The 15,846-nt window shown below is 49.2% G+C and overlaps 1 protein-coding gene across 2 annotated transcripts in view; it reads left to right on the top strand.

Moving 5' to 3' along the window:
- LOC147098031 (BTB/POZ domain-containing protein KCTD9) overlaps positions 1-15,846 on the top strand; it is a 52,695-nt gene that overhangs the window by 27,108 nt on the left and 9,741 nt on the right. The window contains exons 2-9 of one of the 2 annotated variants that reach the window (XM_085971242.1): positions 603-724; positions 3,044-3,087; positions 5,197-5,293; positions 6,611-6,669; positions 7,665-7,793; positions 11,190-11,257; positions 11,787-11,882; positions 15,217-15,366. In XM_085971242.1, coding sequence (XP_085827368.1) covers positions 603-724; positions 3,044-3,087; positions 5,197-5,293; positions 6,611-6,669; positions 7,665-7,793; positions 11,190-11,257; positions 11,787-11,882; positions 15,217-15,366 — 765 coding nt within the window. Of the gene's footprint in view, positions 1-602; positions 725-3,043; positions 3,088-5,196; positions 5,294-6,610; positions 6,670-7,664; positions 7,794-11,189; positions 11,258-11,786; positions 11,883-15,216; positions 15,367-15,846 lie in introns of those variants that run through there. The other variant, XM_085971243.1, reaches the window with a different exon arrangement.

Raw genomic sequence — 15,846 nt, forward strand, 5'->3', positions numbered from 1 at the left:
CCCACTCCAGAGACTTGAGCACAAAAATCTAGGCTGACACTCCAGTGCAGCGCTGAGGGAGTGCTGCACTGTCGGAGGTGCTGTCTTTCGGATGAGACGTTCAACCGAGGCCCCGTCCGCACTCTCAGGATGACGTAAACATCCCATGGGCAATTTTTATCCTCCCAACCAACACCTGAAACAGATGAGCTGGTCATTATCACATTGCTGTTTGTGGGAGCTTGCTGTGCGCAAATTGGCGGCCGGGTTTCCCACATTACAACAGCGACTACACTTCAAGAAGTCCTTCATTGGCTGTAAAGCGCGTTGAGACAGTTTGAGGTTGTGAAAGGCGCTATATAAATGCAAGTCTTTCTTTTACTGCTCTAACTCCATGAGCGGCCTACGACCAGCAGGATAAAGTCTGGAGCACAACTTCCGAACGAGCCTTCGGGTGCCCCGGGAGTTCTGGCGTTGCTGCCGGCATCGGAAATCCTCCCCCCGGATATAAATGTGTGAATGCGGCAAGCAGCCTGTAGAAAGGAGTGTAGCTCGGGGAGACAGCCGGACGGGTCGCCCCTGTGACGCTGCTTTTTGTCACGTTCTCTCTTTCCTTCTCGCAGGTTGTTGCTGTGTACGGCGCTCTGTCAGATCTGCTGTCTGTTGCCAGTAATAAGCTGAGTATTAAGGCGGCTCACCTCTACAATGGGAAGGGCGGTCTCATTGATGATATTGCACTCATCAGGTGAGCCTGTTTAACTTTGTGCCCCAAGAGAATTTTCTTTCGAAAGTTATTCCCCCTCTGACACGCAGTAGGTGCTGACATTCACTAGTGACCACGCTTCACCATGAGGCTGAACACTGAGAGCTGGCGGGCAATTTTAGCGTGGAGGACATTGATTGCAGCCCAGCAAAATCCTGTTCGCACCCACTCAAGGGCACTTGCCAGCGGGGGATAGTGGACAGCAATGGGGTATGGTGGCACCGTGGTTATGTTACTGGACAGAGGCCTGGGCTAATGATCCGGATGAGTTCAAATCCCACCACGGAATTTAAATTCAGCTAATAAATCTGGAATAAAAAGCCGGTATCAGTAACGGTGTCGTAAAAACTCGCTAATGTCCTTTAGGGAAGGAAATCTGCCACCCTTACCCGGTCTGGCCTATATGTGACTCCAGACCCACAGCAATGTGGTTGACTCTTAACTGCCACCTTCTCGAGGGCAATTGGAGAAGTAGCCTTGCCAGAGACGCCCGCATCCCGTGAATGAATTTTTAAAAAATCCAGTGCGGAAATCCGAGCTGATTGTTCCCCCCTCCCCTTTGCGAGCTCAGCTCAGATCAAATAGTGGCGATCAATTCTGGAACCTTCTGATCTGTATGTTTTAACATGCACTGGAGAATGCATCTACCCACAGATTACGCTAGCACGCTTCCCCCTCCCCTATCCCGCTCTGTAAACGCTCCCACTAATAGATCCAGTAGGGCAATCGGGAGAAACGTCTTCACTCAGAGAGTGGTGTGGAACTCGCTGCCACAGGAAATGGTTGAAGCAAACAGATGCTTTCAAAAGGAAACTAGACGAGTACACGAGAACATAAGAAATAGGAGCAGGAGTCGGCCACACGGTCCCTCGAGCCTGCTCCACCATTCAGTAAGATCATGGCTGATCTTCGACCTCCACTCCACTTTCCTGCCCGCTCTCCATATCCCTTGATTCCTGGAGTCCAAAAATCTATCGATCTCAGCCTTGAATATACACAACGACTCAGCATCCACAGCCCTCTGGGGCAGAGAATTCCAAAGATTCACTACCCTCTGAGTGAAGAAATTCCTCCTCATCTCAGTCTTAAATGGCCAACCCCTTATCCTGAGACTATGCCCCCTAGTTCTAGACTCTCCAGCCAGGGGGAAACAACCTCTCAGCATCTACCCTGTCAATCCCCCTCAGAATCTTGTGTTTCAATGAGATCACACCTCATTCTTCTGAACTCCAGAGAGTTTAGGGACAATCTACTCAATCTCTCATGAGGGAGAAAGGAATAGAAAGACAGACTGAAAGGCCGAGATGAGGTAGACAGACTGGGAGGAGACTCGTGGAGTATAAACACCAACACAGCAATGTTCCTCCTAACTTTTTTTTGGCTGCGCGGCCCATTCAAAATCTCCCATTGAAAAGCCATCGAGCGGCCTGCGCGGGACCTGCAGACAGCTGCGGGGCCGAGCGGGAACGTCGCAGCACAGACTAGTTGGGCCGAATGGCCTGTGTCTGTGCCGTATACACCATCCAGGACAAAGCTGCCCGCTTGATTGGCACCCCATCCACCACCTTAAACATTCACTCCCTCCACCACCAGCGTACCTTGGCTGCAGTGTGTACCATCTACAAGATGCACTGCAGCAACTCACCAAGGCTTCTTCGGCAGCATCTCCCAAACCCGCGACCTCTACCAGTTAGAAGGACAAGGGCAGCAGGCGCATGGGAACACCACCACCTCCAAGTTCCCCTCCAAGTCACACACCATCCTGACTTAGAAGTATATCGTCGATCCTTCATCGTCGTTGGGTCAGAATCCTGGAACTCCCTAACAGCACTGCGGGAGTACCTTCACCACACGGACTGCAGCGGTTCACGAAGGCGGCTCACCACCACCTTCTCAAGGGCAGTGAGGGATGGGCGATAAATGCTGGCCTTGCCAGCGACGCCCAGATCCCATAAGTGAATTAAAAAATATATATATTCTATGTAATTATTTAACTGATTGCTGTATGTGGAATCTTGCTGTGCGCGAATTGGCTGTGCGCTTGCCTTCAAAACGGCACGGACTCCACTTTGTCCCGAGGACGTGGAAGGCGCTCTACAAATGAAGTTCTTTGTTTGGTAAACTTCCGCCCATCAAGCTGACCCAGATTTGGACCCAGGTCTCGGAGGTGAAAGATCGGCGCCATCTGACCTCCCCTTGTTGGCTGAGTGTTTACAGCATGCTGTGGGCCAGTTAACAGGCTGAAAGGTGGCAGTTCTTGTGCAGCTCATTTACTTCTTCCTCCTTCCTTTTTTTGATCAGAGACGACGACGTGTTGTACGTGTCTGAAGGGGAGCCGTTTATAGGTAAGGTGAATCGGAACCGAACTGGTTCAGTCGTGCAGTGAAGATTCTTTCCTTTCTATTTTTAAATTGGTTCTCGGGGGAAAGTACAGTGATCAGTGTTCCCGTTAAGCTGTGCGATTTGCGGTCCTGCGCACTTTCAAATGGAAAAACCAGGTGTGCGCAGAAATTTGAATGGGCCGCACAGCCCCTTTAAAGGGGCCACGCACCCGAAATAAAATTAGCAGGATCATTGACAGTGATATCATTTATGAAACCATTATGCATACAGGTGTACATAGCATCTCACACATCTTAGAAACAAATGCAAACGAGGGTGAATTTGTCGCCAATCCCTAGTTGACCTTGTACAGGAAACTCTCGTTTAAACAGCACCTAAATATCCGGAATTCTCTTATTAACCGGCAAAATTCTCACTCCGAAAACAGCACCTCAATAACCGGCAATGTTGCCGAGTCCGAGTCTCCCGGGGTGGCCGAGTTAGTCAGTGGGGGTAGTTCTCCAAACTGCCACTACTCGGCTTCTTGGTGCTGTCGGAAGTCGGAACACCTCAATACCCCTGTAACGGGAGTCTGACTCTCCCGCGCTGCCGGTAGTCTCTTCTGATCCGCCATTTTACAGGGGTACTGTGTATCTCCCACGCTGCTGGCAGTCACTGCATTGCATTACCCTCAACTGGCAGTACTGTACTTAATCAAGCATCTTCCACCATCCATTTAACACAACATTCTGCAGGTGAGTACCCAATTACCCTGTACTGTATAGTGCACATTTCTTTATTTTTTTTTATTTGTTAAAAATAGCCTCGGTAGATAACCCTCTCCATCATCCGGAATTTTTGATCAACTGGCAACACGTCGGTGCCGGATACCAAAGAGTTTCCTGTAATGTGGAACTGAAGCCGCATGTTGGCCAGTTGGAGCTGGGGTAACACGTTCCTTTCCCTGAAGGACTTGAGTTGAACCTGTTAGGTTTTTACAGCAAGGTGGCAGCTTTCTTCAGTGTCATCCCAAAGCCAGGCCACAGTTGACCTGGTTTATTGAAGTCGGTTTCACAGCTTGCCACACTGGCATTGAGGACTCCACATCCCTGGCTTGCTCATCCAGCCCCAGAACCACGAGGCTACCATAGTCTTGTGAAGCCGTTGTGCAGTTAAATCCATTTAACGTGCACCCTTTGTACAATGGCTTCCCAAGGGTGCTGCTTAGGATCTGATTCCGTAACCGTGCCCATTCCTCTTCCCCTAATAGTTGGCTTAGATCCCGGCTTTCCGGTCAAAATAGCCGAATGCTTAATTCTCCAGCAGAAGCATCATTCCTTTGGCCTCCATTCGATGAGTTCAAAGCTCTTCTTATACGATGGAGTTGGCGGGTACAGAGGGGTACACCAGAGAGACGCTCCCTGCCTGCGTCTATCTATAAATGCCATGGGATGTTTGACAACGTTAAAACGCCATGGGATGTTTGACAACGTTAAAGCCGCTATATAAATGCAAGTTGTTGTACCTCCTCGTTCATTCCCCTCTGAACTTTCCTGGGCTATGGCTCTTCTGGGGAGCAGGTGGGGCTCGGGGTGGGGGATTTTGGAGGCGGGCTCTGTCATCTGTGGCTCAGTGGGTAGTATCCTCGCCTCTGGGTCAGAAGGTCGTGGGTTCAAGTCCCACTCCAGAGACTTGAGCACAAAAATCTAGGCCGACACTCTAGTGCAGTGCTGAGGGAGCGCCGCACTGTCAGAGGTGCCGTCTTTTGGATGAGACGTTAAACCGAGGCATCGTCTGCTCTCTCAGGTGGATGTAAAAGATCCCATGGCACTATTTTGAAGAGGAGCAGGACCCGATGCCCTGGCCAATATTTATCCCTCAATCATCAACATCACTAAAACAGATTATCTGGTCATTATCACATTGCTGTTTGTGGGAGCTTGCTGTGCGCAAATTGGCTGCTGCGTTTCCCACATTACAACAGTGACTACACTTCGTAAAAGTACTTCATTGGCTGTAAAGTGCTTTGGGACGTCCTGTGGCCATGAAAGGCGCTATAGAAATGCAAGTCATTTTGATCTCTGGGTTGGGGAGAATCCGTTAAAAATGTTTTTTTTTTTTCCCTCTGACAGATTCTGAAGCAGACGGAAGGGACATTGATGACAAATCAGGGACGTGTACTGACTGGATAACGCTAAATGTTGGGGGACAATACTTCACCACTACACGGTAGGACAGTTAGCGCACAGACTGGCAGTCCGCAGTCCAGTGCTGGCTGCTGTATTTGTGCATCTGGTGGTTCTAAAGGTTTCTGACTTTTCTGAATGTGCTCGGTTGGAAGCTGAGCAGATGGTTCATGGTTGTCGAAATAAAAATTAATTGTTTGATCTCACTTCTGGCCATGGAGATGTGAAAATATCTGCAGCAGTTATTAACTTTCATTTTAAGGTTTTTTTTTGTGATCTCACTGTGAATGGACCTCCAACACAAAACTGACCTTAATTCAGCAACAGTCTCAAAGAGATGGCTGGTTGGGAATGTAAAAAATCCACACTAATGCAGCAGATGGCCTTCTTTACATTGGTGTTGGGGATGAGTCACATTGTTGGGACAGTGTAGAGGGAGCTTTACTCTGTATCTAACCCGTGCTGTACCTGCCCTGGGAGTGTTTAATGGGACAGGGTAGAGGGAGCTTTACTCTGTATCTAACCCGTGCTGTACCTGCCCTGGGAGTGTTTTATGGGACAGGGTAGAGGGAGCTTTACTCTGTATCTAACCCGTGCTGTACCTGCCCTGGGAGTGTTTGATGGGGCAGTGTAGAGGGAGCTTTACTCTGTATCTAACCTGTGCTGTACCTGCCCTGGGAGTGTTTGATGGGGCAGTGTAGAGGGAGCTTTACTCTGTATCTAACCCCGTGCTGTACCTGCCCTGGGAGTGTTTGATGGGGCAGTGTAGAGGGAGCTTTACTCTGTATCTAACCCGTGCTGTACCTGCCCTGGGAGTGTTTGATAGGACAGTGTAAAGGGAGTTTTACTCTGTATCTAACCCCGTGCTGTACCTGCCCTGGGAGTGTTTGATGGGACAGTGTAGAGGGAGCTTTACTCTGTATCTAACCCGTGCTGTACCTGCCCTGGGAGTGTTTGATGGGACAGTGTAGAGGGAGCTTTACTCTGTATCTAACCCGTGCTGTACCTGCCCTGGGAGTGTTTGATGGGACCGTGTAGAGGGAGCTTTACTCTGTATCTAACCCGTGCTGTACCTGCCCTGGGAGTGTTTGATGGGACCGTGTAGAGGGAGCTTTACTCTGTATCTAACCCGTGCTGTACCTGCCCTGGGAGTGTTTGATGGGACCGTGTAGAGGGAGCTTTACTCTGTATCTAACCCGTGCTGTACCTGCCCTGGGAGTGTTTGATGGGACCGTGTAGAGGGAGCTTTACTCCGCACTGCTTCTTTGTATCCCAGCACAGTTGGTGTGTTTGTTTAAATGAGTTTCCCAAAGACTGAGATGTAACTTTGGAATGATTTTCTTGTCCCCCCCCCCCCCAGGAGCACTTTAGTGAACAAGGAGCCGGAGAGTATGCTTGCTCACATGTTCCGAGACAAAGGTTAGTATCAGCACCACCCCGGGGCAGTGCAGGGGGTCACACCAGCTAACATACATTAAACACGCTCGTTGCTCACTGCAACTTGTAATGGTCAGTGCTGGCGTCGCGTGACATCTGACTGCAGTCCGTGTCTGTTGACGCCGATGCCCTGCCATCAGGTCAGCTGGGCGTTCATTGGCAATGTGCTGCCTCAGCTGATTCTTGTTGCCAGGGTTTCTGATACCTGACGCAACAATAGGAATTAACCTTGCTGCTAAGAGGCGTGGTTTTGTTGGGAGTGGCTTGTACGGTGTCTGTAATGCTGCCTCTGATCATTGCGGGCTATTGGTAGAAACAGAAACGCAAGCTCTGGGTGAACATCTTTCAGAGTGCACTGGACAGCCAGGCTCTGATTGAAAATAGTAAAATGAATTGAGTTTAATTGCGCATGAGGTGGTAATCAATACCGCGCGGTATTTTTAATGGGCCTTAAAGGAGCCACGTACCCAGAAAAAAAGATGCTGTGATGGCTAGAATGGTCTGTGAAACTTCTGACTGAAAACTGGCAAATTATGCTGATAGGGTTGGGTGGGAGGAGGCTCGTGTGGAGCATGAACTAGTTGGGCTGAAGGGCCTGTTTCTGTGCTGTCCATTCTATGTAAATGACATAATTAAATCTGCAATTAAATTTTAAAATGTTGCCCCGGTCTGTCAGCATCTGGAAGCTAAAGGGACGGTTCACGTTCCAGGTGGGATCTGTATCAGAACAGGCTTCACCTGAAACGCGAGCATCTGTGTCTCTCCTGCCGAATCCACCGGGCAGTTCCAGCTTTGGTTTTTGCAGGAAGTTTCCCGGCAGTCCCGACCGTTTGTGCTCCACAGTACTCGGGGAATGAGACGGCACGGAAGGCGGCCATTCGGCCCATCGTGCCCGAACTGTATGCGCTGTTACATTGCTGGTGAACTGATCCTTCTCCCCCCTTTGTTCCTCTGCCGCGTTGCCTCTTCTGGAACAGGCGCCTGGGGTAATAAGAGAGATCATCAAGGAGGTTTCCTAATCGACCGCAGCCCGGAGTACTTCATGCCCATCCTGAACTACCTGCGTCATGGGCAGCTCATTGTTAACAAAGGCCTCAACTTACTCGGTAGGTTCTGCACAATGTGAACTCCGCAATGGGAAGGTGCGGGAGTAAATGTGGAGCACCTGTGCTGTGTCTGTGCAGTGTGTTTTGTGGAGTATTTTAAACCAACACTCGACACAAGGTTTTCAGATCGATAGTCAAGTTGTCTTTATTTCGCCGGTGGGGAGACAGTCTGCTCTGTCTTTAGCCAGACTTCTCCAAATTGTTACAGCAAACACTACATTTTTATACATTAAAATAAGCATGGCAGCCTCATGCACAATTCATTCCCGCAACCTGATTGGATCTTGGCCCGCATGCACCTTTACTGATTAGTTATATATCCTAAGGTAAACATGTGTAAGCTGCCTCCTCAGTTATTCGCTCAAACTGCTGAATGCTGATTTAAAAGATACCTTGGAATGTGACCTAGGTAATAAAATTCTTATGGGCAGTTGAAATTCTAGACACCCTGTTTCCACTTACAGGAAACTTTCGAATTACCGGCACCTAAATAACCGGAAATCTCGGTTAACCGGCAAAATTCAGGAGTAGGTTCAGGTAAGTTTTATTATTTGCCTTCCTCCATCTGTTGCTGTGCAAGGGTGTGGCTGCAGCTGTTGCTAAGCTACAGAGACACTTTCAACTTGTGGCCATTGTTCTGAAGCTAGCAACAGGGTTTGTTGCTTTATACGGAGCTCTCAGTTCCGTATCTTTTACTACAGCGTTCGGTTATCCGGAATTTTTGATGAACCGGCACCACGTCGGATAAAAAAAAGTTTCCTGTAATTGCTTTTTAGTCTTCAAAGGTCAGCTATCTTAACTGCCTCTTTATGGATGTGGCCTTTCATGTTAGCCCCTGTCTTTCTTACACCATTCAGTGAAACTGCCAGCGATGTTATTTTAACTCTTTCTCCACTGCCGTTTCACACCGAGCTGCTGTGCTGAAAGATAGTATAATGTGGATCAGCTCCTCTGTTTGTTTCCCTGTCTCCCACTGCACACGGCGATTTAACGGTTACAGCTTGAGTCTCGCTAATGGCCTAGTAGTTAAAGGACAGACTAATACAGTGCAGACGCTCCCAGGTTTGGTCCCTGGTCTGCTATGAGTTGGTGCGACAAGCAATGTTCCCTTTAAGCCGCGTGGGCGCAGCGGTCTGGAGATCCTGTGCAGGCCGCCTGGCGGCTTTCCAATGGAAAAACCGCCCACGAGCGGAGATTTGAACGAGCCGTGCAGCCCGTTAAAGGGGCCGCGCATCCCCCCAAAAAAAATTACCGGGAACATTGGCTACAGTTCACCTCCGGCCCAAGGCCTGGGAGGAGGGACCCGCAGTCTGATGGCTGCACAGTGACTCATCCCTCCTCCCAGGCCTAGGGACGTGTAGGCGAGGGCACGCTTGAGCTTGGCTGTGTAGTGCCTGCATAGTTGAATAGCCAGCTGACGCTCGCAGCTGTAGAATAGCCAGTTGGACGAGGTATTGGTGCGATACTGGGCCACCCTGGGGAACCCAGGCACCATGAGAGGAGAAACAGGACCGACCAAATGGCTGCCTCCAAACAGGGATAATGTTGGCCCCGTGTGGGGAGCAGATGGGAGCGTCTGTTTCCCTCCCTCCCCCCCGATGTTATCAGTGTGTCAGCGACGAGATGGAATCTAGCTGAGTTTTTCCCTTCTTCAGGACTAGCTTATTCTTGCCAGCACTTTTGGAGTTTTGTTTTGTTAAGAACATGTTCGTCTACCCCCGCCTTCTGTTCTGAAGGTGCTGACCCTTCCTGGGGTATGTTTCCATGGCCACCAGATCCCTCAGCATCTCGCCCAAGCCTTCATGTAAATCTAGTGTTCGGTTTCCTCCCCACCCCCTGTGGGCAGTGGTAGCTCCCAGCCCCACCCCCTGTGGGCAGTGGTAGCTCCCAGCCCCACCCCCTGTGGGCAGTGGTAGCTCCCAGCCCCACCCCCTGTGGGCAGTGGTAGCTCCCAGCCCCACCCCCTGTGGGCAGTGGTAGCTCCCAGCCCCACCCCCTGTGGGCAGTGGTAGCTCCCAGCCCCACCCCCTGTGGGCAGTGGTAGCTCCCAGCCCCACCCCCTGTGGGCAGTGGTAGCTCCCAGCCCCACCCCCTGTGGGCAGTGGTAGCTCCCAGCCCCACCCCCTGTGGGCAGTGGTAGCTCCCAGCCCCACCCCCTGTGGGCAGTGGTAGCTCCCAGCCCCACCCCCTGTGGGCAGTGGTGGCTCCCAGCCCCACCCCCTGTGGGCAGTGGTGGCTCCCAGCCCCACCCCCTGTGGGCAGTGGTAGCTCCCAGCCCCACCCCCTGTGGGCAGTGGTAGCTCCCAGCCCCACCACCTGTGGGCAGTGGTAGCTCCCAGCCCCACCCCCTGTGGGCAGTGGTAGCTCCCAGCCCCACCCCCTGTGGGCAGTGGTAGCTCCCAGCTAATGCCCTGACCAAGGTCAGCTCGTTGAGCACAGATCAGGTGGTGTCAGCTGTGGATCAGTGGGTAGCACACTCGCCTCTGAGTCAGAAGGTTGTGGGTTCAAGTCCCACTCCAGGGACTTGAGCACATAAAGCTAGGCTGACTCTCCAGTGCAGTGCTGAGGGAGTGCTGCACTGTCTTTTGGATAGAAACATAGAAGATAGGAGCAGGCCATTCGGCCCCTCGAGCCTGTTCCGCCATTTACTGAGATCATGGCTGATCATCCAAATTCAGTACCCTGTCCCTGCTTTCTCCCCATATCCCTTGATCCCTTTAGCCTTAAGAAATATATCCAACTCCTTCTTGAATATATTTAATGAATTGGTCTCTACTGCCTTCTGTGGTAGAGAATTCCACAGGTTCACCACTCTCTGGGTGAAGAAATTCCTCCTCATCTCTGTCCTAAATGGCTTACCCCTTATCCTTAGACTGTGACCCCTGGTTCTGGACTCCCCCGCCATCGGGAACATCCTTCCTGCATCAAGCCTGTCTAGATGAGACATTAAACCGAGGCCCCGTCTGGCCCCTCAGGTGGATGTAAAAGATCCCCAGGCATTATTTTGAAGACGAGCAGGGGGATTTCTCCCCGGTGTCCTGGCCAATATTTATCCCTCAATCAACATCACTAAAACAGATTATCTGGTCGTTATCACATTGCTGTTTGTGGGAGCTTGCTGTGCGCAAATTGGTTGCCGCGTTTCCCACATTACAACAGTGACTAAATTCCAAAAAGTACTCCGTTGGCTGTAAAGCGCTTTGAGACGTCTGGTGGTGGTGAAAGGCGCTATATAAATGTAAGTCTGTCTTTCATTGCGCCAGGGGCATTGAGGCTTATGGCTTTGAGCAACACCAGGCTCTGTATTTACTAACTAGGTTATACGGACAGCTCGTGCGGCTCCCTGTGGGGAATATGGATACTGAGTTTAATGCAACATCTGCTCCACTCCTCCAGGTGTCCTGGAAGAGGCAAAGTTCTTCGGCATTGACTCTCTAATTGAACAGTTGGAACTATTGATTAAGGTAAAGATGTGACTGTTTTTCTTGGTGTTCACTGAACAAAGGCATTTCTCTGTTACTTTATTGTTGGTAACAGTCTCCATTAGGCCCTTGGGATAGGGAGGGACACAGCCAGGGATCACGTTCCTGCTCTATCCCGCTAGATGACTGCCGAAAAGTGCCTGTATGCACATGAGCCCGTGTGCATGCATGTGAGCCTGCGCATGTGTCCGCATGAGCCTGTGCGTTTGCTGAGGACGGCATTGGGTCTGCCTGCATTGAGACTCCTTTTATATATACTACCGTTAAAATTACAAGCCTGAGAAAAAGTTCATCCTGTCAGTCTGGGCAGCGTTTGAACCCAGATTCCAGCGGTGAAAGGCACCATCTGGGACTGTCTGGTCCACACGGCTCTGTACTGCCCCGGGCACTGTAGCTACCAACTGTGCCTATCACCGGCTTAAGTATTTACAGCTTAATCAGGTGCCAGTTTATCTATCAGTGACTAACGGGATGTGTGACTAATTGTGATTTTATTGCTTCTTTATTCTAGAATTCGTTACCGGCCGAAGATCACTCTCCCATTTCCCGGAAGGAATTTGTCCGGTTTCTATTGGCAACGCCAACAAAATCTGAGCTCCGGTGTCAGGTGATTGTGAACGGAATGAATCTCTTTGCTGAGCATACAGTGGCTGGATGTAGGAGTCCGAGCTCATTTACTGCCAGGCAGCTCAGGGTGTTGGAGCGCTGTTGCGGCCGCAGGTTGCATCTGTGTCCGTGCTGCCCCACATGGCAAGATGCTCACTGAATTTCACTCGCCACCAGAATCCACACTCCTGAGCAAACAGAGAGTCTGATTGGCAGTCCTGGGACCTTCCAACCCTGTCGGAGAGGCGTGTAGCGAGGAGACAAACCGGAGAAATAGGAAATGCTTTCCTTCCTATTTTGTCTCTTCTCTTTAAGGTATAGAATCATAGAAATTTACGGCACAGAAGGAGGCCATTCGGCCCATCATGTCTGTGCCGACCGAAAAACAGCTATCTAGCCGAATCCCACTTTCCAGCTCTGGGTCCGTAGTCCTGTAGGTTACGGCACTTCAAGTGCGTATCCAAGTACTTTTTAAATGCGATGAGGGTTTCTGCCTCTCCCACACTTTCAGACAGTGAGTTCCAGACCCCCACCACCCTCTGGGTGAAAAAAGATCTCCTCAACTCCCCTCTAATCCTTCTACCAATTACTTTAAATCTATGCCCCCTGGTTATTGACCTCTCTGCTAAGGGAAATAGCTCCTTCCTATCCACTCTATCTAGGCCCCTCATAATTTTATACACCTCAATTAAGTCTCCCCTCAGCCTCCTCTGTTCCAAAGAAAACAACCCCAGCCTATCCAATCTTTCCTCATAGCTAAAATTCTCCAGTCCTGGCAACACCCTCGTAAATCTCCTCTGTACCCTCTCTAGTGCAAGCACATCTTTTCTGTAATGTGGTGACCAGAACTCTACGCACTGACTCATGCTGGGATACAATTTCCCGGGTGCCAGCAGTGTACGGCATTCCTCATGTGTTAGCTCAGACGGTGGGTGTCAGTGGATTTGGCTGATGCAGCCATTCAATGTCCATTCACATAGCTTTACAGCAGCAGTCACTGAATAGCAACAGTGGAATAGCAATGGCATCCTGTGCACCGGAGTGGGGGGGGTGGGGAGCAGAAGACAAGTTCATAGTTTTCCAGATCAGTATGTCGAGGCACCAACTAGGGAACAGGCTATTTTAGATCTATTGTGCAATGAGACAGGGTTCATTAATACGGAGTGACTCCTGCCAACGACTGGAAGCTGCGCAAAAGCCTACTGCGCATTAATCTGGAACCAGAAGCTTTTCCACAGAGCATTTTGCCTTGCAGCCCAATCCCCCTCGGCATTTTTCCTCACAGCCCGCTCTCTCCCGCCATTTTTCCTCACAGCCCGCTCTCTCCCGGCATTTTTCCTCAGCCCGCTCTCTCCTGGCATTTTTCCTCACAGCCCGTTTTCTCCCGGCATTTTTCCTCACAGCCCGTTCTCTCCCGGCATTTTTCCTCACAGCCCGTTCTCTCCCGGCATTTTTCCTCACAGCCCGATCCCTCCCGGTATTCTTGCAACCCGCTCTCTCCTGGCATTAAAACATTTTTTTTAGCGAACCCGCTCCCGTGATGAACCAGAAGTGCGCATGCGCAGTCTGCTTCCAGTTCGTTGGCAGCCGTCGCGTCCTAATTAATAACCTTGTAGTAAAGGAGTCTTTGGGGAGCAGTGATCATAATCTGATAGAATTTTACGTTGAGTTTGAGAGTGATTTAGTTAAGTCCGAAACTAGGGTCTAAATTCTGAACAAAGCAAACTACAAAGGTGTGAGAGGCAAGTTGGCTAAGGTAGGTTGGTAGATAAGCAATGGAATTAAAAACCCCACGGGAAAAATGGTCCAACCGTGGCTAACAAGAGAAGTTAAAGATAATATAAGATTAAAGGAAGAGGCTTATAATGCTGCCAAAAAGAGTAGTAAGCCTGAAGAGCGGGAAGATTTTAGGTTTCAGCAAAGGAGGACCAAGAAATTGATAGAGAGAAAATAGAATGAGAGTAAACTAGCAAGAGACATTAAAAACAGATTGCAAGAGCTTTCTATAGGTATGTAAAAAGGAAGAAATTGGCGAAAGGAAACATGGGTCCCTTACAGGCAGAGACAGGAGAAATTATAATGGGGAATAAGGAAATGGCAGAGAAATTAAACAAATACTTTGTGTCTGTCTTCACAGAAGAAGACACAAAAAACATTCTGGAAATAGTGGGGAACCAAGGGTCTAGTGAGAATGAGGAATTTAAAGAAATTAGTATTAGTAAAGGAATAGAACTGGAGAAATTAATGGGTCTAAAAACCGACAAATCCCCTGAACCTGACGGCCTACATCCTAGGGTTTTAAAAGAGGTGGCTGCAGTGGATGCTTTGGTTTGGATTTTCCAGAATTCCCTAGATTCTAGTACAGTCCCCACGGATTGGAAGGTAGCAAATGTAACCCCGCTATTCAAGAAAGGAGGGAGAGAGAAAACAGGGAACTATAGGCCAAGTTAGCCTGACATCAGTAATAGGGAAAATGCTCGAATCTGTTATTAGGGACGTGATAACAGGGCACTTAGAAAATCATAATATGATTGGGCAGAGTCGACAGACTTATGAAAGGGAAATTGTGTTTGACAAATCTAATAGTGATTTTTGAGGTTGTAACTAGCAGGGTAGATAAAGGGGAACCAGTGGATGTAGTGTATTTGGATTTTCAGAAAGCATTCGCTAAGATGCCACACGAGGTTGTTACACAAAATTGGGGCTCATGGGATTTGGGGTAATGTATTGGCATGGCCGCACTTGGAGTACTGTGTACAGTTTTGGTCTCCTTACTTAAGGAAGGATGTATTTGCCTTAGAGGGAGTGCAACAAAGGTTTACCATACTTATTCCTGGGATGAGGGGATTATCTGATGAGAGATTGAGTGGACTAGGCCTATATTCCCTAGAATTTAGAAAAATGAGAGGTGATATCATTGAAACATATAAAATTCTTAAGGGGCTTGACAGGGTAGATGCAGGGAGGATGTTTCCGTGGCTGGAAAGTAGGACGAGGCGTCACAGTCTCAGAATAAGGGGTCGGCCATTTAGGACTGACAGGAGTAATTTCTTCACTCAGAGGGTGGCGAATCTTTGGAATTCTCTACCCAAGAGGGCTGTGGTTGCTTAGTAGTTGATAATATTCAAGACAGAGATCGCTAGATTTTTGGTTATTAAGGGAATCAAGGGATATGGGGATAGTGCGGGAAGGTGGAGATGAGGTAGAAGATCAGCCATGATCTTATTGAATGGTGGAGCAGGCTCGAGGGGCCGAATGGCCTACTCCTGCTCCTATTTCTTATGTTCTTATGTAAGATTCTAAGGTACAACTTTAAAATATTTCACTCCACTCAGGGTCTGAATTTTAGAGGGACCGATTTATCCCGACTAGACCTTCGCTACATCAACTTTAAGATGGCTAACCTTAGCAATTGCAATCTCAGTCATGCAAACCTCTGCAGTTCGAACCTGGAACGGGCGGACCTGTCTGGCGCTGTACTGGATGTAAGTACGAGTGTCTTTTTTATTGATTTCAGTTAGAGTTGAATTAGGGACACTTTTCTGCTGTGCATCTGTGCCCACTAGGAGCTGCCCTGAGACTGTCAAAACTCACTTAATGCATTGCCCAGCAGTGAGTAACAGGCTGGTATCTAATGGAGGGGTTTAGACGGTTTGTGTATAGAATACTAGATACCCGGAGTGAAAATCGACACGGGACGTGATCTGAGGCGAGACGTGACACCAAAGCTTGAATTTATAAATAAAAACAGAAAATGCTGGAGATACTCAGCAGGTCAGGCAACATCTGTGAGGAGAGAAACAGAGTTAATGTTTCAGGTCGATAACCTTTTGTCAGAACTGGAAAAAAGCAGGCAATGGAACAGATTTTTAAGCAAGTGTAGGGGCTGGGAAATACACTTGCTTAAAAATCTGTTCCATTTCCTGCTTTTTTTCCAGTTCTGACGAAAGGTCATCGACCTGAAA

This window comes from Somniosus microcephalus, chromosome 30 (assembly GCF_052327205.1).
Source record: "Somniosus microcephalus isolate GS21.2 chromosome 30, FLI_Smic_1.0, whole genome shotgun sequence".
Taxonomy (NCBI): domain Eukaryota; kingdom Metazoa; phylum Chordata; class Chondrichthyes; order Squaliformes; family Somniosidae; genus Somniosus; species Somniosus microcephalus.